General features: G+C 43.7%; 2 protein-coding genes across 26 annotated transcripts; one reads left to right on the forward strand and one right to left on the reverse strand.

Moving 5' to 3' along the window:
* Positions 1 to 987: 987 nt before the first annotated feature.
* On the reverse strand, positions 988 to 15,607 carry LOC120833759 (POU domain, class 2, transcription factor 1). Of its 25 annotated transcripts, none has more exons than XM_078090237.1 (15): positions 15,484 to 15,563; positions 9,122 to 9,187; positions 8,367 to 8,458; positions 7,614 to 7,709; positions 6,475 to 6,651; positions 5,797 to 5,914; positions 5,597 to 5,685; positions 5,203 to 5,376; positions 4,902 to 5,043; positions 4,636 to 4,781; positions 4,299 to 4,481; positions 3,830 to 3,944; positions 3,428 to 3,725; positions 3,221 to 3,318; positions 988 to 2,983 (listed from the first exon to the last, which is right to left on the reverse strand). In XM_078090237.1, exons 1-15 carry the CDS (start codon positions 15,527 to 15,529, stop codon positions 2,745 to 2,747), a joined length of 2,079 nt encoding a protein of 692 aa, XP_077946363.1. In that variant the 5' UTR covers positions 15,530 to 15,563; the 3' UTR covers positions 988 to 2,744. The 25 variants fall into 25 exon arrangements, with proteins under 25 accessions (XP_077946363.1, XP_040057120.1, XP_040057130.1 ...); XM_040201186.2 differs by having other exon boundaries at positions 4,636 to 4,790; XM_040201196.2 differs by having other exon boundaries at positions 3,233 to 3,318; positions 4,299 to 4,478; positions 5,797 to 5,917.
* A 2,784-nt stretch (positions 15,608 to 18,391) lies between these two features.
* LOC120834503 (uncharacterized) lies at positions 18,392 to 23,492 on the forward strand. The gene is made up of 7 exons (XM_040202536.2): positions 18,392 to 18,700; positions 18,936 to 19,102; positions 20,291 to 20,504; positions 20,685 to 20,849; positions 20,997 to 21,113; positions 21,199 to 21,325; positions 21,432 to 23,492. The coding sequence occupies exons 1-7, from the start codon at positions 18,649 to 18,651 to the stop codon at positions 22,072 to 22,074; spliced, it is 1,485 nt and encodes a 494-aa protein (XP_040058470.2). The 5' UTR covers positions 18,392 to 18,648; the 3' UTR covers positions 22,075 to 23,492.
* The last annotated feature ends 34 nt before the right edge of the window (positions 23,493 to 23,526 follow it).

The raw sequence follows: 23,526 nt of genomic DNA on the forward strand, positions 1-23,526 counted from the left end.
TATCTTACACGGGTATATATATATATATTTATATGTATAGAATTAGGAAAAGATCGTTTCTCTAATTCAGATAAATATTTCAGTAACATCCTGCAGTGCCGATGGCCACTGGTTTATCCTGTTCAACTCTTTAGCAACTACAAACAGCACTGGAACAGGACCGGGTCCTCTAGGAGCCCAACGGGGCCCCGAGGACGGCAGCCAGACACCCGCCTAGCTGCAAAGAGAAAGGCTTTTACTTTGGCAGAAGGATCTCAAAATAATAATTAAACCTGGAAATACCCCAGAAATAGTAGTACTAGAAAATAGCAGTAGTAGGTTGTCCTTTTATGTGTGGTTTATCAGTATAAAGCTTGACTGGGGAGCCAGACAATGATTACACATGATTCTACATGGTTCTATGTTCTATGTTTAAGTGCTGCTGAGGTATATTCAGTTAAAATAATTCAACAACAGAAAAGAAGTACACTAAAGGATAACATGGACAGATTACACTGCTTACGCTCTCGGTGAGATTATCACGATGGTAATTTTTGGGGGGTTTTTGGACGTAGCACAGCAAGGCTACGTTGCGCGTGTAGTTTGGTCGATTAGTCCTCGGGCGGATTTAGGGAGCGGGATAGATTTCTTTTTCTCACAGCATGCTGGCTCAGAATGGCGGCCCTGGGAGGAGGGGGGGTATCTGGTTATCTGATGTTCCAATTCATACGTTTCTATAGACTGGAGGTCTGAACCACAAAGCCTGATTTCACTCGGTGTGGTCATAAAGCTATAAGGGAGCACGCTCCTCTGCAACAGGACTTTCAGCAGCAAGTTGTTAAAGCTAAAGTTTCTGTGATCCTCATCCGGCAGCAACAAATCAGGGATATCCGGCAACGACGGAGGTGGGAGAAGGGAAAATAATTTATCAGCAGAGTGGGGAATAGAGATCGCGTGAATGTCAACTTGCGTGCTCGGACAGGTACAGAAACTACTGAGGAAAACCACTTTGGTTTAAGCTGTTGTTTTATGGCTGAATATTGGTACAAACCTCAAAAAACAAAACCCTTCCGTGAACGCTTCACAAAAGTCCAAAACTGCTACCAAAATAGATTAAGAAAGGAAAACAAAACCACCAAATGGCCGGGCGATAACAAAGATCAGGCGTTATGGTGAGGGCCCGGTGATAAAAATAAAATAAACTTTTTCATGCCCCAACCCACCAATCACCCTCTTTCTGGTCAGTTGTGCTGCCAATTCAAAAGTTGAGCGATGAGACACTTCGTCAAATAATAAAAAAAAAGGTCATCTTTGGAAAATAATCATCAAGATATTGCATTTCTATATTCTGTTGACAATGAAGAGAGATTTTGTACTCATAAATATATTGACTACACTAACCTACACCGACTACACACAGCAATTATTTGAACAAATATTTTTGGTATATCTTAAAGTACGTAAGCCAGTCGAGTGACTGCAGAAAAACAAAAAGACAGAATTTCATTCCTCCCAAGACAGGCAGACTGCAGCTCATCAATCCAGTTTTTTGGTACAGATACTGTGCACAAGTAGATACGACGGTACTACTATCAAAGAAACAAAAAAAACAAACACACAATACAATAAACCCCACCAAGCCAATGCCACCATACACCCACCCCCACCCTCCCCGACTAGTCCTCCCCGAAAACAGGCCGGTCAGCCTTGTGGATAATGCAGCTACCCAACTCTCGGCGTCTGCCTGAGCTGTAGACGACACATGCAGACTTCTCCAACCCCGACTCCAAACTAAAGGTACAGACCTCCGAACAGACGTCCATCCACAACACCATCGCTCTGAAGACCGCTGTGTACAAAAGCAACTCTGCCACCGCAGCAAAGCGTAAAACTCAGTGTTTCCAGAAGGACAGACTCGGAGGGACACGCCTCGTCCCTCCGACCCTTAAAGCAGTGATAACCTTTATATCGGCCACTTATTACTTGTTTTTAAAGCCTTATAACCACGATTAAAAATTGATAGTTAAATCTTAACTCATCAGATTTACAAAGTTCTGAAAATGTTAAAAAAAGACAAAAAGAAATAAAAAGTTTCTGTCTACATAACTTTGATATGATTTACATTATGGCTGTCTAAAAAAAGAGTGAATCAAAGATTGGGTGACACAAATCCCCATTAGTGATGATGAATATAGTGAAATTAGTAGTAAATTGTTCAGTTTGAATGCTAAAAAGAGGAAAATCGCAACGTTTTTGGTTAGAAGTATTTCAGATAAATTTCTGACCTGGAAATTGGAGGACATATATTATGTGTGTGTGTGTAATATATATATATATATATATATGTATATATATATATATATATATATATATTTATTTATTACACACACACACAAAATGTGAACAGTTTGATGGTGCCGAGGATGTATATATTTTTTCCTGGACAGTTCTCAAGGTCCATGAGGAGCCGCAGGTCAACAAGTGTCCATCTGGCTACTGTTGGTGGGAAAAAAACATCCAAGAATCATGAAAAGGAAACAAAATGTATAAAATAAAAAAAAATTAAAAAATTAAACCTCAACCTCATTTGAGGTCATTTTCTTTTTGGTGGCAGCAAAAGGATTAAATAATGATAGATACAGTGGAAAGAATGTTGGGTGGTTAGTGAGGCGCAGAGCCGAGACCCAACAGCCTCCCTGCGAGGTGTGAGAGTAGTGCACGGCGCGGGAAACAGGGCGTCGACCCGGGACGCAGCCCGACGGGCTTCACTGGGCCTTGGAGGCAGTGGTGATGGTCGAGGCCTGCACCGGCACAGCGGCCGCGCTGGCTTGATGGTGAGCATCAGATGTGACCTGCAGCCCCCCCGGCCCGGCCGACACCAGGCTGAGGGGGGAGCTAGTGAGCAGCGACAGGTTCTGGGGGGACAAGAAGATCGGCGTGCCGGTAGAGGTGTTGGCGAACAGCAGGTTGCCGTCCAGGGAAGTGATGCCACTCGAGGCCAGAGCTGTGGAGAGAGAGGGGGGGGGGTGTTATTGGTCTAAAAACTATTATCACTCACTCACTCTCGTCTTTTGTGGTTCTGTAAAGACAAAGCACCCAAAAACCATTTGAGCGTTTCTGCTTCAAAACTGTTATCACATTAAAAAGGTGGGGATCCCCACCTCCACACAAAGCCTTCTGGGACTCCATTGAGTGTACATAGTAAGGAAAGGTGAGTAGAGGAATAATTGAATATACGTACATTGATACACACCTTGGATGGTAGCCAGGGTGCTGTTGCTCATGAGGGCAGGACTCAGCCCGCCCCCAAGGCCTCCGGTCAGACTGAGCAGGGCCCCCCTGGACACAAGGACAAGTTCATTTAAATCAATAGAGAAGACATCGGACACCGAGAGTCAAACCCACAGTAGCAGTAATCAGAGGCCTAATCAACATGACCTCTACTGACCCCGGAGAGAACTGGGAGGATGCCATCAGTCCCGAGTTGAGCCCGGCAGCAGCAGCCATAGCAGCAAAGCTGCCGGGTAACTGTGCGCCCTGCAGCGCCGCCGACAGCCCCGACGCCGACACCATCACTTGACCAGTCCCCAAAGTGGTGGCTATGGATGTCGGGACCTGGTTGAGGATGGTTTGTACCTTGCTCTCCGAGTTACCGGACTGAATGGTCGTCGGCGAGGGACTTAGAGACGGAGAGCTGGCGGTAGTGAATATCGGCGCCGCGGAAATGACGGACGCTGTGTTCGTGCCTTTGAGGCAGCGCGGGGAGAAAAACGCAACGTCGGCATTCATTTGTGTCATTTTGTTTGACTCGACAATCTGTTTTCCTGGAGGCAAACACATCTGTACACACCTGTGAACGACAAACTGGAGACGCTGGTGCTGGTGAGAGGCATCACTGAGTTTACAGTCAGAGTGGTGGGTGTGTTGATAGTTGGACTGCTCACAAGGCTTGCTGTGCTGGCCACCTGCGCAACAGAGAGTGAGGACTGAATGAGCTCTGCTGTCACGCTGCAATAAACTACAGCCACAAACAAACAAAGGGTATCTTCTGGCAATGGAGGCGGTTCCAGAGAACAATGATCACCATGCACGTGTCATAGTAACCCTACACATAACAGACTGACGGATTTTCTGGAATGAAACAGACACTAAAACATTCTAGAAGACAGTCCTTGGGAAAAATTAATTGCTCCCCGGGCAAAAATGTGAAAAAAGCCACGGGTTTAAAGTGTAATGTAAGTCGCTTTGGATAAAAGCGTCTGCTAAATGACCTGTAATTGTAATAATTGTAAAAAACAATTGAATGTGTCCATCCTTACTAAAGGGCTACTGGGGGTGAAGAGGGTTTTGATGGGGGTGCAGCCTCCTCCTCCGCTGCTGGGAGGGTTGATCCTCTTCTCTTTCTGACGGCGATTGCAGAACCAGACCCGAATCACCTCCTTCTCCATGTTGAGCTGGTCGGCGATCATGGTGATCTCTTCAGAGGTAGGTTTTTGGTTCTGCTTGAAGAGGGCAAAAAAGCCAGAGATGCCCTGTGAGCACTGAGGGGCCTATTGACTGTACATCTGCTACTTGTTTAACACGGAATGGTAAAGCGCCAACTAACTTTCCCAGCACAGATCAATATTTATGAGTTCACGAAAATGTGCTTCTAACCTCCAGAAAGCTCTTTTCTAAGGCCACTCGGATGTTGGTCTCAATACTGGTCCTCTTCTTTCGTCGGCGGTTGATCCCCTCGATGCCCATGCCCGGGGAGCCCAGGGCACTGGGGCTGGACAGGGACTGGTCCGATGTCAGGGTCTCTGCACAAACAGCACCGACACAAAAGGAAGGGAGGAGAGGTAAAGGCAAGGCACTGCAAGGGATCCCTGTGCAGGCAATCACAGCATTCCCGCTGTTTTCAGGTGGGTTCAGGGACAAACCTGCATCGTTGAGCCACTTCTCCAGCAATGGCTTCAGTTTGCACATGTTCTTAAAGCTCAGGTTCAAGGCCTCGAAGCGAGAGATGGTGGTTTGGCTAAAGTCGTTTCCGTACAGCTTCCCCATGGCCAGGCCAACATCGCCCTGGTGAGGAGGGAAACACACAACAAAAAGAAAGGTTTTAGAAAGGCCACTGAACTTAACCAGGACTTTTGTTCTATACATGAATTTGATTGTGAAAAAAATATCCAGAGGGGGAAAAACACAGAAATTGCGAGGATGATCAACCTATTTTACACACACCTGTGTGAAGCCCAGTTTGATGCGCCTCTGTTTGAAGAGCTTGGCAAACTGTTCCAGTTCCTCCAGGTCGCTGGGCTCCTCCATAGTGGGCGTGTCCAACCGCTTGGGTGTCGTCTGAGTGTGGGACAGGGACTGGATGGGTGTGGATGCTGTTGTGCGGGTTGGAGTGGCAGGCTGCAGCAAAATATAGAATGGAACCGTTATCGGGCTGAGGAACAGTTTGGAAACGTAAGAAAATACACGTGGCATTAAGGAAACTGCACCAAACAAATATATGAAGGTTGGCTTTGTGATGTGATTATATTCAAATACCTGGATTACTGTGGGCAACGTGTGAGCAACGCCGGCATTACTGAAACACATTCTCTCAGAGTTTGCTTGCATCATTACCAACCTGAGTTGCAAGGGTGAGGCTTTGTTGAGTCGGCAGGAGGTTAGCTTGGCTTTGAGGTAGATTTAGAAGACTCTGGGCTTGCAATATGCCTAAAGAGTGAAAAGCATGACAGTTAAGAAAAAAAAAACAATACAATATTCAACAGACATCTCTTATCTTAGTTCTGCATGCAAATCAAAGCGGGCGGGTGTTTGGCTCACTCTGTTGGGCCTGTGTTGGCTGTGAGATGATGAATTGAGTAGGCTGCTGTAGTGTGGCGATGGGGTGGCCGGGCTGCAGCAGGACGAACTGAGGCAGACTGAGATTCTGCGGCTGTAGCTGCTGAAAGAAAGTCAACAGTTATGAGTAGGAGAAATGAGCCGTTTATCATGGTGCCCTACTTATTGTTGTGGAGAAAAGAACAATCCTCTCCATTCTCTACAGTCATCAACTTAAAGCAAATATCTCGGCAAGAGTCAATTACAGAGCTAGCACGGTTCTTTGAGATTGCTTTTTCTTGTCTCAAACCAGACGCGATATATTTGTATTTCATTATGGTTTCCATATAATCCACATTTCAGTCCAAGAAACAAGAAATGTTTTCAAGAAGATATTCAGAAGCCGACTCAAGAAATAAGGAAAAATAATTCTTCTCTATAAATTACATATACAATTAGTCCTGTATGGCTTGGAAAATGACTAAGGTTTTGTCTTGTGTCTTTAATCGCATATAACAGTGTAAAACGTATAAATAGAGCAATTTTGAATCTAATTCCATGATGACCTTCTGTGGCACTGATGGAATGGGTCTTCCATGTGAGCCTTTCAGGACTGCGAGTGTGGTCCCAAATATACATTAAGGATTTGCAGAAAGACACCCGCAGCAGATTGGAGCTTACAGAGGCGATCTGAATGGGCTGCGACAGGGGCAGCTGGCTGATGGGTGTGGCTGCGGTGGCCGAGATGTTGGCCCCGGTGGTGCTGTTCTGCTGGTTGGCCGAATGCTGCACGGCTGCAGCCAGGAACTGAGCTTGGGCCTGCTGGATCAACATCTGCTGCGCTGGGGTCAGGGTCAACTGAGGGAGAGAGGCCAGGTCAGAGAGGGTGAGGGCACAAAGGAGGATCAGAGGATTCAAGTAGCCCGTGAGGAAATCAGTGTTATGATACAACACGAATGGGATGAGTTAGTGTTGTCACAACACTTTATTGGCTTTGATAGATGTGAAAGGTTAAGTTTTTATCTTAGAGATGACTCTAAAACCACAATGGGATATTGAAGAAATCTGTGTTGCGTAAACGACCTGTGACACTTTTACACACCGGTCTTGACATGATTGCTGAGAATCTCTAGTCTCCACTAAGTGCAATAAAATGGGTTATTTATTTATCACTCACTTCAACATCAGGGGGATTTACATTGTTTGATGCCGTTGCCAGCAGTTGTTTAAATAGCTGCTCCGGTTTACAGTCATGAACTAGAATGTCCTTAACAGTCAGACACTGAAGTTACTTCACCATCATGCTGTTATCTAAAACTATGACTTGTTATAAAAAGGTATCAAAGTCGCACTAAAACCATTGTTGTCGTGGCAACACCAACATGAGCCCAGACAGGCAATTGGGGAGAACATTCATGCAGCTAGGCAAAGGCACGATGGCAGAGGAGCTTATCGATGTCCCATTGAAACTCAAATCCACATGCACGGTAAACATTCAAACACATTCAAAGTGGCCGGCCTTCTAGACCGCAGCATGCCGCCACCTCCCCACCCCCAGGAGACCATGGATGGATATGGAATGCGTCGTGTGGTAGGCCTTTCCAGGCTACGTCCAAAACGACCCCTCGGCGTTCTGCGACGGGTAGAATTTGGATATACCCCACTGATCGCTGGTGAGCTGATAAGCAGGCAGACACAGGCACAGGATCGGGGCGAGCAGCCATTTTATCACCCAATCTTTCAGTGACAGGTGGACAACGTGGTGGTGGTGGCCCAGATGCATGGCCGCGACCACATTTGAAGCGCAACGGGTCACTTACTCCTGCAATCTGTCCCCCGGCCAACATTAGCTGGGTTTGAGGCAATACGCTCTGCTGGATGGAGGTCGGAAGAGCGCTCGAGTCTTCAGACTTAGACTAGTGGAGGTGAAGCAAAAAGGGAGGCTTACCATAAAAAAATAGCAAGAAGATCTTAAATGTTTTCGTTGACAGCAATTTGAATGGATGAGTAATTCAGACCAAAAAGGAGCAGTCTGGATAAAACACCAAATAATACAATGAGGCGTGAAATCCCTGCTACCTGAGTGGCTTTCTGAGAATGAGCCTCTGGTCTTTGAGCAGGGAGAGGAATAGAAATTACAAAAACCAAGTGAGAAGGAGTTTTTAAATGTGCTGCAGCCTTCAGAGACAAGGAAAGCCAGTGGAAGAGTTGAGATGCTAATTAAAATAACGGTTATGCAGTGCATGTAAATTCTGCATAGATTTGCATATTCTCTGCCATCTGTTTCCGAGCAACCGCAGAGCAGCTAATTAGCATACAGGGTTGATTAATCCGCCGTGTTGCCAGGCGACACACGGAGAGCCTGGCTCATTTAAATTAACTCCTTTTGCTTGTGCATATGTGGGTGCGGATCAGCACACCTCTGTTCAAACTTCTGACCTAATTTCATTGTAATTCTACAATTAACATGTGTGGTCACACCCAAAACATTATCTGTGAGACTGCCGCCGCTGAAACGAGACGACAAAAAGTCACCGGTGTTTGAGTATGGGATCACGCGCGTTGTGCGTTACCTGTTGGAGGATGGCTTGTGCGTGTGCATTAGTGATTGCACTTGTGGTCGGCACCGTCTGCCTCTGAAAGTCAAACCCATTGATTTGGATTCCTGCGGATGGAAACACAGTTAATGAAACGTGCTGTCAGAGGAACAGAGGACATTTTTCTCATTGTGGTTTTAATTGGCAACATAATTTACGCTCTTGTTATTTCAACACGGCCCACAGTGAACATGTGGCGGCATGCTTGAGCGGAACATGCCGCTGTCAGGTGGAAGGAAAACATTGTTTTAACAGTGACAGCAGCTGTGACGGTAAACCAAAGTTGTTACACATCTGCATGCATTTGGTTGGCGAATTTAAATGACGACACTGATAATGACAGGTGTTAATGTTGCATAAATTCACCCTCTCGCAGTGGTGATTCAAAGATGAACACTCAGTCTTCCATGTTCACCTTGAGTTTGTTCGTTGGTTGGTACACAAACTCACTGAAGCAACACTGAGTAGAATCAGTGTGATGTTCAATGGACACAAGTGAGGACAACTCTGCATTTGATAAAGAGAACTGCAAGGAATTTGGAACACTGCCATGTCTTTCTTTTTTACCAGCCAATAATGCAGGGGTCAACACAGGACGGATTTTTTTTCCTGATTTGCACTTTGCAGACATTTTCATTTTTGCAGGCAATTTGAAACCTGTTGAATGAGGAGGTTGAATTGAAAATCCTGATTTGCGTCCCGTTAAAAAGAAAAAGCTGGAGGTCACTCACCGGTGTTCCCGTCACCACTTTCCATTGCACATTTAGTAGTTCCTGACTGATTATTCACTTTAGCATCTGGAAGAGCCAGACAGAGACAGATAGTGAGACAAAGTCACACAGACCGCCGGTGAAAACATCACAATCCTGCCTCTGTGAGTTGACTCTCATGAGGAGGGCAGCCCATAATTGCATGACATTCCGACTCCGCAGTTACATTTCTGTCACATTCACCATTCAAAGTGGCAAAGATTAATGAACACAAATCACAGACACATACTGGCTGCATTCACAGCGAGAACGACATGACGACGGTAACATTAACGCTATACAACACGCGTAACGTTCAACGCGGAGGGAGCCTTCCGCAACTTTCGACGTGCCACCCGAGGGGACCAAATCCGCCGCGACCTCAACAAACTCACCCGCGGCTGTGTTTTCCAGCATGGCTGCAGAGACTAGCCTGGAAAACTGCCTCGACCGGGCAAACCCACCGGCGGGGCGTCCGGCGCTCTGTTCCTCCTCCCACTCTTCACCCTCCACTGGTCAGCGGCGAGCGGAGTTCAGTGCAAGCAGAGCGACACACAGACACAGCGGCACTGTCCGCCACACGGTCCACTGACCAACACTGGGACACGCACACTGGGGAAGCCAACAGGGTTTAGGCAAACAGCGCTCTCTCTCTGCCTGTCTGTACTCTTTACTTTCTTTATAGCTCTGCTGCCCCTCTCCCTTTTACAGTGCCTACTTTGCAATCCCTCCCCCCACCGTCTCTCGCTCTCTCTCCCTCTGTCTCTCTCTCTCTCGTGCCAAGATTGTCTGTACTTCTGGAAAAGTTCAACCTCTTTCTGGAATGAAACAAACGACAAGTGCAGCTGGCGGGCTCCTCCAACCGCCGCCCCCCCCCTCCCCACATCTCCAACTCTATAATGAAGCATAATCAGTATTCAGCTGATTAAAGCCGTATGCAAATTTGCCCCTACCTCGTTAGCAATGCAAGGCTTTGAAGTCCTGCGAGCGGCGCATTTCACACTGGGCTCTGAAAGCTTTCTGCATAATTTAAATCCCTATAAATATTTATCAGCTCATTAGCATATTAATTGGATGGCTTTTGGAGGACGATAAAAAACAGGGGAATAAGGACGACACACAGGCGGGGGGGAAAAAGTGCTCAAACTAGCACTTGGCTCAGAACAGGGAGGGGAGGCAGCAGCACAAGACCAATTATTGTGCAAAAGCACGGCTAAAAAGTAATTAGCTAAGAGCAGGTGAAGGGCGGAAGGTATCCCAGAATGCAACGTGAGGCCTGTCGGCAATGGTCTGCACATGTTAGCAAGCCGGTCCGGATTAATAGGACGTCTCAGACTGCTCGTTCGAAGTATCTTCGGGAGTCATGGAGACCGGGCCTACTTGCTAAAAAGAAGGGAGGGGGTGGGGGTGGTCTGGGCTATGAGTGGGAGGGGGGGCGCTCAATCGGAAATAAATAACTTCAAATTAATCCACCACAAGCCCGTCATTACTGCTAGACCCCCTGTGGCTAAGGCATTCCTCAGCGAGCGACTACAGAGGGTGGGCGGCGGGCTGTTGCCCTCCATGTTTATGAAGTGTTCGGGGATTAGCATATTTAGATTAGCTTTACATTCCATTAGTATTTCATTTCGGGGGCCCTTTTAAAATTCTTTTCCACCATGCTCCGAGAGTTACCGCAGCAGGGGAACAGCCGAGCTGCGGCGCCGCGCCGGCGTCCAGTGAATCAGAAGGACCGGGGCGGCGCTGCTGATCCAAAGCAAGAACAACAACACAATAAAGCTCTCAACTTGTTCACTTCTCTCGTTACCCGACGGAAGGCATTTACACCCATGCTGACCAGATCAAACGGTGCCGAGAGGGCCCGCTAGCGTCAACACAGAACGTGCTGAAGAACAAACAGACCGTTATCAGCGCGGCACAACGGGAGGGCAAGTGTTCCGTCGTCAAGCAACGCCAGCAGCGCTGTGTAAACAGCAGCGTGCTTGAATGAAGCCCAACTACACACCTGAACCAGTGGTGGTTGCTGGTATTTTCCAGGTGCGTTCAAGCGCTCCTTCATCAACACTGCTAATGTTCAGAGTGTGGTCGTTGGAAATTATTAGAAACTGGATGGAAGTATTGCGGAAACACCTCTGGCTATTTTCTAAAGCTACAGGGGCATTTTAATAAGTTGATTGTTATGATAATAATAATGATTGAAAAGACTGGAACCAGTGGGTATTAAAGCTAGAAAAAGTACATAAAGTAGTTGCCGATTCATTTTTTGTTTATCATGTACATGGTCAAACATATGCAATTGATTAAATAAACGATATGATGTGACATACTTTCATGCTAGACCTAATAATCCTTGTTGATCGGGGTTGGTTTGTGTGTTCTTCTTTCAGTTGGCAAAGCAGGAACTAGATGTTCCAACCATTTTCTCATTTTTTTGCTACTACTGCTAAGCTGACACAAATTAGTGTTGCTGGAGAGTTATGAACGTGTATTAGGTTTTACTAGCCAACGACAAATCAATTATTATCAGAAGAAAGAAAAGACCAGCCATATACCGATTTAACGTCTTATTTAACCAATTGATTAAATATTAAGTATCCTTTGGGGGGAGATTTCTGTTAAGGCAATGGCCTATTATTTTGATTAAACAAAAAGTCCACAAATTCAAAAATAAAGCAGACAAATCCTCACTACAAACTGAAATGTGTTACGTATTCTCTAGTTCAGCTACCTGCAGAAGGAAATAACCGTCTGAGCATTAAACAAACACTACATTACTAAGACGCTTACTATTGATCTCCTCAAACAACACAGCATTTGGTTAAGGTCCAAACTAATGTTTAACAAGATGGTCACTTAAGATCAATAGACATGCCCTGTCTGTGTTGGATCTCCAAGGGGTCCATCTTTCTGACCTTTTCAACAATCACATCCCAAAAACAAATTTTAAAAAAAGGAGACAAAAGCAGTAATCAGCCGTGCACTGCAACACATGTAGAGTTACTTGGTTGATTCGTTTGCAAAACGCTGTTGTGGAACAATGCATTACACAAATATCCTGCAAAGAATTTTAAATAGATATCTCATTAGCACCGGGACAGGGGACAGGCAGGCAGAATACTGCAGAGCCGCTAATATGAGTGGGGAGATTCAACATGAGACAGGGCTAAACTTAATTAGTACGTCCACTCTCTCCACTGCTACGTGCAGTCATCTTAAAAACACAGACTGCATCGAGACTGTCGGGGGAGAATTCGTTGAGGTGCATATTGTCTCAAGAACAGAGACCACTTCTCCTTAGAAAGGACAGGAGCCCTCCGACAGGTTTGGACAGACTGGATGGTCACCAGATAAACAACAACCTTCAGCCTTCTGGTTAAATCAGAATCAACATAAATACCCAAACTGTTGTAACGTTGCTGTACATATTCTTATTAAAACAACACATGACAACACATCGTACAAACGGCTGCAAGAGGATGAACAAAATAGGGTGCGCTGTAATTTGATGAGGGGTAATGCAGCTAACACCACTGTAAGCTACAGCGCTATCTCATGGGTGGTCATTAGCCAAATGTCTGTAGGCCAGCTGGAAAATTCAACCTAACTAAATTAAAGTGAAGGTTCTAGGGAGTGGAGAGTCGGAGTATTCAACTCCTTGAGAACCGCACACGCAGAGGTTAGCTCTGATGCACTGCTACGGTCTGTTGATGCAGGCAGTTTCAATCCAGATAGATGGTGTTTTTTCATTTATGTAGCAGATCCGAGCAATAACTGCTGGTTTCAAGTGCTGTGTACTTAAAACTCTGAGTAACATAAAATGTCTGGGCAAATGTTTATTAGGGATCTTCCTCATGGAGAGTCCTAGGGGACAGAAGGACAAATGATAAAGACATCCTCCACGCATAAGCCCCTCTGGTTTACGCTTGTGAAGGCCTCCATTATGTGGATTATGTCATCATTCATCCCCACTTGTAACCATTTCCACTGAAAAAAAGGGGTTTTCAAACGTGTGCCCCTTACCAAACGTATAGCCTGATACAACCCAACAATTCAGTATGTGGTCGTTTGTGCTAAACAAATCCTCTTTTTACAGATAATGTCTGATCCCCAGACAGATGTCTGCTCTACGTTGCTAAATTCCTAAAAGAACATTTCAGTTCAGATCACTAGACACAAGTGGTCATCTGTGTTAAGCACAGCTCGGATTAGTTGTGATACTTTCCTCCACAGTGAAAAAGCTCAACTGACTGCAGCCTTCGTGGAGGCCTTCCCAGTACTTTGAGATGGCATGTCCTGAATGTATTACTGCGAACGATGCATTATTCATAACAACTGTGTTTACAGTAATGAATATTCATGATGGAACTACAAGGCTGGAATGAGAGTGGAACTGAAAAACTGATTAAATGAGAAAAGTAACCTAAGTGTGAGGACAGAATTATATCTCGACTCTTCGTAAAAGAAGCCTAGTTTAATTTGTTATATATATTTATTTAGGTAAGAGAGCTTATTTCCAGACAGTGGACATACTTTATTTCACAATATGCCAACACACTCGTTTTTCTTGGCTTGGGGAAATCATTTAGTCTACTGTCTTTCTTGGAGACATATTGTCGTCTGTAATGTAATTCTATCATTACCGTGGGCAAAGTTACCCTGTGATACTCAGACAAATGAACCGGGGGTATCCATATAGTGGCTTTGTATCACGGTTAATACAATGCAAATAAACAGTGTGGCCCAAGACATCGGGGTGACTTTATTGTTAAAAATAAAACAAGAAAAGAAACACTGCAAACTAATTGAATTCAATATTCTGTTCTCACAAAAATAACTGTCAGAAAAATAAGCCATATTCTTAGAACAAAACAAAAGTAAGCACACCCATCTATCCATGTACTCTCGTGTTGGGGACACATTTTGCATTGTATTTTCTGTAAAGGCAACCTGATCTGTGAAGTAAAAACATAGTATATATGTGTAGTATGTAATGAAGTATAATGCAACTCAGTCTCCTTTTTTTTTTTTTTTAAATAGCACACTGAACTTCGCAGAGCTAAAGGGGAGGGGGGAAGTGCCATCAAGCTGTGTCTTGCCCGGCCCGGAGCCGACGGGGTGAATGGTAAGAATGCCCTGCCTGTTATTATTGTGGCTTTCCGGAAGTGGGCCTCACCACCCCTCCCCGGGCTTGCGGGGGGATTCACAGGTAAATCTTTGTATTCAGCCCAAAACTCCTGCAACAACGACAGCCTGTACGGACTCCCACCAAGTTCCCCCCCAAAACAGCTCAGTCAATTTAAAAGTTGTAAGAATAAATTAAATATTCTAATGAGAGAGACGAACAGTTGAGACTCCCACTTCAAAAAAAGGCAGCCAGTTACAGCTTCAAGACACTGAACCGATCAGCATGTACACGTTTATATTCCTTAACTCCATTAAAAAGAGGGTGTAACGTTACGTTAAAGTTGGCGTGTGACCGACAGGAGCCAGTTATGGAGGTATGGAGTTAGCCGGTTAGCCAGCCGCTGCACGCGCGGACAGTACGCGTTTTTTTTTTAATTTTATTTAGTTGTTTTCTCCACCAACGCATCGTTCAGTATTTACACACCAACTGTCATGTTGACATGCAGTTGTTGCGTCTGGTGAGCTCCAGCTGAACTCCGCACTCGGGTCGAGTCGGGCCCGCACGAACGACACAACAGGCTGCTGCCGAGGCTCCGCTGCGCCGAGCACAAAAGGCTGAGGGGGGGAACGCCGAGGTGACACCGCGTATCTAACGAAAACACAGGTTGCCTTCAGTCTGTTCGCGTTCCCTCTAAATACAATTAAGGTTTTTTTTTAAACACACATAAAAAAAAGAAAAAGAAAAAACAGAGCGCATCCACTTCCCCGGTTGGGCAAAAATGAATATGCAAACCTCCTCCAAAAGCTTCGGCGTGTGCATCAACACAAAGCCAGAGCGCTAGCAGCGGAGCTAACGCTAGCCTGCTAGCATCCCCATTTCAGTCAGATCGCCTTAGCGAAATGTCTAAATGTGTCATGTACGAAACCGGGCTCGCGTCGGCGATTACTAATAAAATATGCTAAGTTGTATTTGTCGGCGGAGGTATGAATATGTAGCGGCGTACAGCCGTCTAATCGCACAAAGGGGGGGGGAGAGGCATGTTTCCAATAGCTGGTTTCCTCCTCTGTCAAATTACAGTTGGCTAGCTGTGTGTGAACTGCAACATGGCTGAACACCTCCTCGCCCGAGAGCTCAACGTGCGTCTTATCTGCACTCCGTTCGTCGCACATCGCGAGTAAGACAGTTTGAATATGAATATGTAAAATGCTGTAATCATTACCTGGTCCTGAACTCTCATCTTGACTCGCTGCTCCTCCGTCCGCCATTTTGAATATTTAACCCAAAACCCCAGCCCTGAGCCTCGCAGCGCCACGCGCACGCACGCATGTACATACATGCACACGCGCACACTTTGGTGCACGGGAAAACACCGACTCACCTTTGTTTTTGGTAGCAACATGTTGCGTGCCCTTGGAAAGATGTTTTACTTATATTTAAAAACAATTTATTTTAAAGAAATGTTTTTGACATAAATGTTGTGCACTGAAAAAAAGTTGTGGTTTTGTTTTTTTTACGTTGGTGCGTTGATATTTTTTCAGACGTAGGTACTCCCAGTGAGCCTGCATAGTAAGGAAAATATGCTTGGTGCGTGGTGCTCGACGACCATATGAGTCAAGAAACCAATTAATATCATTTTACATCCTTCCTGAAAAGAAAAACAATTGTCAGTTGACCGTGCTCTGACCAGAGAAGGAATATTTCACTTCTCTAATATGAAGGGATGGAAAGTGGGGACATGTTTCCTTTTATCCTAGCCACTTCCTACATTTTGTTCATTAATCTGCATCGCGTATACCAAGGAAAAGCCATTGCATTGCATCCTCTTCCCCATTCACTTTTCAAGAATTCATTTTTACGCTCAAATTATCATGCGGTTTGATCATATCTATGAATGGTTTTAAACCTGCATTTGAATGATCTATAAAAAATAAATAATGTTTTATGGAACTAAAATGATTTGTTTGGGCATTGCAGTGATGTTTAACTGTAAGTACAGTAACTAAACAAATAAAATAATAATCATACTGACATTCTATGTTAGCATCTTCTTACAACCAGTGTGTTACAAACCACTACAACTTCTTATTGATCAAACAGGATAAACAGTGTTTATGTCCCTATCGTTAGGGCATCTAATGTATTGTGCAGACATCTCAGTGACCATCAAGTTTGCAAAGAGTTTCTGTAAAAGTCATTTTTACAAGTTAATGCAATACAGAATTTAAAATCAACTTTCATTTCAGCTGCACAACCATGCAAAAACAACACGACATGCAAAAACAACACAACAAAAACAAGCAATCTTTAATAGTTAACCCAAAACACCGTAAGGCTTGATTACCAACCGGTTAACAGGGCAGGTCCACCTTCACTGCATGCAGCTTGATTCTTGGTAATTTGATTAATAGCACATTTGCACCAGAAATGATCTTTAATATCACTACCCAACGATGTAGCACTATCTTGTGATGGTGCCTCGTGTTAAAAATGTACTTTAAAACCCGTATTTTCTCATGGAAATTTATCTCACGTTGCATGTATTCATGAATACAAAACCCCCATAAAGCAACAAACGGGAAACCTGTTGCCAGTTAGTATAGCATATAGTATTAGTGCATTTATTGATAAATAGTGAGGTAATTATGTATAGACTACTGTACGTGATGAGCAGCTACAGGGTACCTATCCAACACGCAGGAGGTTAATAGGGTCACAACGGATATTGTTTGTGGTTGCATTTTAATCGGGCTGTGCTCCACTTGGGAAAGACTGCTTATTAATTGGCATTGCAAGCACCTGGAACAGAAGATAAATAGGTACAACCATTTTACATAAACCAGCATATAAAACTAGGAACATTACTTACATCCTTTTCATAAAATTCACAAAAGCATTCATTACGTCTTATATTTATTGAAAAAGAAAGTACATTTATTCAAGTACTCTACTTAAGTACATTTTTTATTCAGTAACTGCACATTAGTATTTAAATGTCATGCTTAGACCCCACTCCAAATAAGAGAGAGACACTTTACTTGTTACTCTGTAACTGTATTTATCCAACAGCTCCTAGCTAGTAGTTCAAAGTAAGATTTGACATTTTTAAGAGCTGGTAAACCAAAGCCCATAAATGAAGATCAAACGATTGAATGGCAACTTTTTGGGCTGCAAATCGCAGGCAGAAAACAGTGTTTAGTTGGGTCTCCTCTTAACGTAATTTAGTTTAAAAACCTGTTTGAGACCCATATTCAATAACTCACAAAATCTGATTATTATTTATAGATTATACAAAAGTAAAAGGACGCTGTTGATGAGTACTTTTCACTTTTCTAAATGATTTTATTTTACTGAACAAGCAGTTTCACTTGTAATGTATTGGTACTTCACTTATACAAAGCATCAGAATATTTCTTTCATCTCTGTATTAAATGGTACTACTGTACTTTAAATGGTATTACTTCAGTTTGAAGATCATTGTAGAGATGTAAGATCTTTGGCCTGGTTGTGTCATCATACATTTGTAGGTCAGGGATTACCTTTTTGTATTGAACATCCCTGTCGGTGGGCGGCACGGTGGTGTGGTGGTTAGCACCGTTGCCTCACAGCAAGAAGGTCCTGGGTTCGATTCCACCCAGTGGCCTTTCTGTGTGGAGTCTGCATGTTCTCCCCGTGTCTGCGTGGGTTCTCTCCGGGTTCTCCGGCTTCCTCCCACAGTCCAAAGACATGCTCTGGGGATCAGGTTGATTGGTGACTCTAAATTGCCCGTAGTTGTGTGAATGTGAGTGTGAATGGTTGTGTGTCTCTGTGTTGCCCTGCGATTGGCTGGCGACCAATCCAGGGTGTACCCTGTCTATCGCCCGAAGTTGGCTGGGATGGACTCCAGCCCCCCCGCGACCCTGTGTGCAGGATAAGCGGTTTGACAATGGATGGATGGACATCCCTGTCGGTGCAATACTGCGGCCTGCAGGTCAAACCGAGTAAAACCGCAGGTGTGTGGAGCAACTTGCTTACTGACTGTGATCAGTTCAATTATTTATTTCCATTTTGTTAAATCATTTTTTGTACACTGTTGTTAACATTCCTTTGACGTGTCTCTCTGTGTATGCTGTATGAATTAAATCCCATATCTTCTGTCTCTGTAACATTATAACATTAGAATTTAAGTCATTTTAGTAGCCTTTTAAGGGCAGGTTTAATCGAGGGGATAGCAGGTCAACGATTGGTTCTCTGGTGACATGTGACCTATAGCTGTTTTATTACCTGGAAATGCTTCCTTCTCCATATCTGGGAGTTCACCGTGAAGGTCAGGCGGAGTCTTGCTCTTGGACTGAGACCGCTAATTTCAGATTTTGTACTCACCGGACACTTTCATCCTCGTTCAGCAATGATCGCAAAGAGGCAGTTTGAATGGCGAAAGCTATTTCTGATCGTCACAGGTAGGTTTAATGCGTATATTCTTTCTCTTTTTCCTATGAACCACTACCACACCTCAATTATATTATGACCTGGGTTAATCATTAATCCAATGCCTTGCTGCTCTTCAGGAAGAAGGATTGTGTTGAACCTAAAAGAAACCAAACCATTTATTAAATCTACTTTAAAGAGAAACAAAAAATACAAAATAAACTTATATAAATGGGGATATGACATTTCATATTTATTTTGTTCCAGTACTTCCCTGCTGCAGGAGTTTGCAGGTTTCGATTCCAAAGAAAGAATACGAGGTTGCAAGGGGAGGTGATATTACTTTGACCTGTTCCTTCATCCCGGCCAGACCCGTCACCAAATCTTTCGTCCTCACATGGGAAGGTTTCCCCAAGAAAGAAGGCGACCCCATGGTGAGAGGTTTGACTATATACACTATATGTGCAGTTCTAACATCTTCTAAATACAGCTCTAGTTGGGAACTCTGTTCATTTTACATAGAAAGACCACTTAACTTGTCCTTTGGAGATGTATTTAGCATGTGAACACAGTTGTATAATGTTTTTATCTCAGTTTGTGCGCAATCATGACAGAAAGCAAGAATGGGATCATGGGGTGTGAAAGACGTGGGTGTTTACTTAACAGGGAGTGTCTACATTTCAGCGGCAAATGGGAAGTGTAGGTTTCGCAAATGGCCACTAAACTGTAATAAACAGAATCCCAATAGTAACATATTCATTTATTTTGATATTATTGTGTTTATTATGATGTATTGACATTCTTAGAGAGCTACCCTCACAGAGACAACTGCTAAACCAGGGACTTAAAGAAATAGTTATATAGACTTTATTTATATCAAGATTGTGAATTGTCGACCTTTTTAAAATGGACAATGATTCGATGTGGCAAAACACCGTTTACATACGGAGCCGTACTGTTCTGTCACTACACCTGGTTCTGGGTAAGTTCTCGTCATAGTGCTAGCGTTTATGGTGGTCATGACCTTTGTTCTATGAGTAAGTCAAGATTGCATCTGGCTGCACATTTCAGTCTTTATAAGATGCAGAATGTATACTACAGTTTTCATTCAGCAAAACAGCTTAACACACCATTTTGTAATTTGATAATAAAACATAATACACTAAGATGAAGTATTGTTGTGAAAACCAAAAGGGAAACTGAATAATGCAGATTTAGTACAATGTTAAAGTCTTCCTGAATCAACAATCTGGCTACCGCTTTAGATGGAAATAGAAGTTAGAAGTTATTATTAGAAAAATGTTATAAGGAAATAAAAATAGAAAATCTAATAATTTGTTCAAAAAGGCTTTGTTTATTTATATATTTTAATGCTAATGCCAATTATCTGATTTAATGTCTAATCTCTTTGTATATATATTTTACATTGAAAATTTTGGGGTACCATATTGTATGGCATACGATCCTTTAACATGATGTAATGAAATGTCAAAATGTGGCATCTCATTCATGATATTTTTAAGATGCTGATGAATATCAAGTAATGAGTTATTACCATATTGTATTGTTGTATTATAGTGATCAGATAGTGTAATAAAATATCTCTGTGTTCATCTCTCTAGCTCACCGTGGCAACCTACTTTATCAACAACCCAGTTGACATTGCACCTAATTATGAAGGCCGAGCCACTGTGGAGGTGAACATCAACACACAACAGAGCACACTGCACCTGACAAACGTGAACGCACTGGACAGCCGCATCTACCAATGCAGCGTCATGATCCTAAACGATGGCGAGGGAACAACATCTGCCACCACGTCCCTTATGGTCCTGGGTGAGAATTAACCACTAACCTGTTGAAAGTCAGTTTATCTGACAGCTCTGTCAGCCCTTCTGTCTAACGTCTCGTTTACAATTGCATTTATATTTGGTCTTCATGAATATGTCATGTCTATTCTGTTAGCAAAGTTCTGCGGGGTGATTCTTTTGACTGAAATTCGTTGTTCTCTTCCAGTGCCTCCTTCTAAGCCGATCTGCAAGATTGAGGGAGAAGCAGTGTTCTTTCAGGACATTACTCTCACTTGCAGGTCTGAGGAGGGATCACCTACGCCCCTGTATAAATGGAACAGCTACAGTGTCCAAAGCATTCCCAGAGCATTTCCACCAAAAGCAACTGAAAGTATGTCTGAACCATGTTTCAACCATCCGAGTGTTACTTTGAAGAATGCATCTTTGAGAGGCTGCTGGAGCATTCCCCTCATTGATGTGAGTGGAAACAATGCCCCATCACCAATGGTTTGGCCTAATTTCTGTCATTACTTTGCAGAGGATGGAGCTCTATCCCTCTTCAATATTTCAACTGACACATCTGGGTTCTACACTTGCACGTCGACAAATCGGATCGGTTCCAGCAGCTGCAACTTAACTTTAGCTGTGACGCCCGGTGAGTGTTTTAACACGATCCACCTTGCAATCTTTGCCCAGGCTCTAAGTGTAAAAGCTATTTGTCTTTGGTCCTTTGTCTGCAGGCAGTATGAATGTTGGGTCCACTGCAGCTATAGTTGGGGGAGTCCTCGCAGGTGTGGTGATACTGGGGATTGTAATCTACTGTTGCTGCTGCAAGAAAAAGGGCAAAGAGGAACAATATGCTGAAGGGTATGTGTGATATAGCTCGTGTGTTGCTGGCACTCTATACCACATAATGTAATAATACTGATTGATACTTAGACCTAACCATGTTGTCTACCCCTTTTTGCCTTAGTGACCCTGGTGAAACTGCTTATTATGACAGAGATGGTTCTGAAGCTGGAGAGCCATACCGGGATGACAAGTCAAACAGCATGACGAAGCAGGCCAACCAGCATGAGGACAAAGACATCGTTCCTCAAAACAACTACGTCGTTAATAGAGTGGTACACAAGTCGGAGGACGATGAACACAGTGATGTTGACTCTCGACGTAACCAAGACGACCAGCGTGATCACCACCGTGGAAGTCGTGATAACCTTGATGATGAACGTTACGGTGGCTGTCGTGATAGACTTGATGATAAACGTAACCATGGCAGCGGAAGCCGCGATCGCCTTGACGAACAACGCAATCGGTACGGAGGGAGTAGGGATCGCCTCGACGATCAACACGAATCTTACCGAGGCAGTCGGGATCGCCTCGACGATCAACACGAATCTTACCGAGGCAGTCGGGATCGCCTCGACGATCAACACGAATCTTACCGAGGCAGTCGGGATCGCATCGACGATCAACGCGATGCTTACCGAGGCAGTCGGGATCGACTTGACGATCAACGCAATCGTTACGGAGGGAGTAGGGATCGCCTCGACGATCAACACGAATCTTACCGAGGCAGTCGGGATCGACTTGACAATCAACGCGATGCTTACTAAGGCAGTTGGGATCGACTCAACGATCAACGCGATGCTTACCAGGGCGGTCGGGATCGACTCGACGAGAGGTGCGACCTGTCTGGCGGAAGCCGCGATCGTCTCAATTACATCGATGATTAAAACAAAAGCCGGTATGAATGACCTTGTGTTACTGAATGTCTACACACCTTGAAAACACATTTTTTTAATGCACAAAAAATATTTTACTGAAACACGACGCGATCATACTGGGTGTTAGGGAAGGTCACAGACGACATAGTAGAATCTGTGGCGTTGTTCAAAATGTTAAGCGGGCTACGTCATTAGCTGCCGACAATGAAGATGCAAATGTCCCTTGCTAAGGAGCCAGCGCGAGCAGTAGCCCTGTGAGCTTGCTGTACCTAATGGTAAGAAAACGTGTTGCATTGTGCCGCGCCATCTCACAGAGACAAAGCTAAATTTATTTACACATTCTCGCAAATGTTATGAATTGGCTTCTAAAAAAAAATCCCCAGGGAAACAGTCTAAATTAAAAGTGTCTCTAATATAAGCCGCCCCAATACAAAAGTAGCATTTTCTTTTCTACTCCTCGTTTGAGAATATTCAGTTGGGTGACGCTAAGCCTTGTGACATTGGGACAACTGTCTTCTAGTTGTCGATGTTTTGTGGCCGAGCTAACTGGACCACCAGTCCCGTTGATTCAGCAGAATTCTTTTCTTTAAAAAAAAGTTTTACAGTAATTAATCCAGGTTTGACCGGGTGTTTAGAAGGAGGTCAGCCAACTAAATGCGATTCAAACAAATCAACCTGGTACCTTCTGACCCTGTGACACCTGTTGCATTGGACTAACATTTGATTATACCTGACCTGTTTGTTTTACCTGTGTGAATAGACTGGTAACTTCTTTTGGTGAGTGTTAGTGTGGTTGCTATAGTTACCAGGAGTTCCCAAATTGAAATGTAATGGTGTTTAAGATGATGATGATTAATAGTTTAGATACCTGTAAGAAAATTTACTATTTAGGGTTTTGACATGGATACCCAAGGTCTTTAGATAAAATGTTTACTAATAGTGTCGTCACACGCTTTGTGTGCTTTGTATTTTTGTTAAAGTGAGTCAATGAATGTAAATTGGTCATTGAACACCAATCATTAACATAAATATATTGTGATTGTTCTTTTTGTTCTTATTGTGATTGTTCTTTTTTTAATCAGACTAAAGTGCATCAGCTGTGCTGTAAAGTTAGATTTACACCTTTTTTTAAACGGTTCAATATGTGTGGAAAACGTGCCGGTTAATGACTTTTTTATTGTGTGATTTTTATGTGGAACTTTTCCTTGTTTCATTTTTTTTGTCCGATAGATGATTCCCCATAATGTAAAATTCCTTCTTGTTTTATATGATGAAAAACTAATTCAATAAACAAATAAATAAATAAACGGTGGTTAAACGTTGCCCTTTCCGTGCAGTGAA

This window comes from Gasterosteus aculeatus, chromosome 16, assembly GCF_964276395.1.
Source record: "Gasterosteus aculeatus chromosome 16, fGasAcu3.hap1.1, whole genome shotgun sequence".
NCBI lineage: Eukaryota > Metazoa > Chordata > Actinopteri > Perciformes > Gasterosteidae > Gasterosteus > Gasterosteus aculeatus.

What these genes read in the sequence shown, in the direction of transcription:
- LOC120833759 (XM_040201185.2), bottom strand. Translation starts at nt 15,529, where the DNA reads ATGGCGGACGGAGGAGCAGCGAGTCAAGATGAGAGTTCAGGACCAG. An exon ending in GCCAACACAGGCCCAACAGA is followed by an intron (nt 5,686 to 5,796) that starts GTGAGCCAAACA and finishes TTCACTCTTTAG; the next exon opens with GCATATTGCAAGCCCAGAGT. An exon ending in TCAAACTGGGCTTCACACAG is followed by an intron (nt 5,044 to 5,202) that starts GTGTGTGTAAAA and finishes CCTCCTCACCAG; the next exon opens with GGCGATGTTGGCCTGGCCAT.
- LOC120834503 (XM_040202536.2), top strand. Translation starts at nt 18,649, where the DNA reads ATGATCGCAAAGAGGCAGTTTGAATGGCGAAAGCTATTTCTGATCGTC. An exon ending in GCTATTTCTGATCGTCACAG is followed by an intron (nt 18,701 to 18,935) that starts GTAGGTTTAATG and finishes ATTTTGTTCCAG; the next exon opens with TACTTCCCTGCTGCAGGAGT. An exon ending in GAGGAACAATATGCTGAAGG is followed by an intron (nt 21,326 to 21,431) that starts GTATGTGTGATA and finishes TTTTTGCCTTAG; the next exon opens with TGACCCTGGTGAAACTGCTT.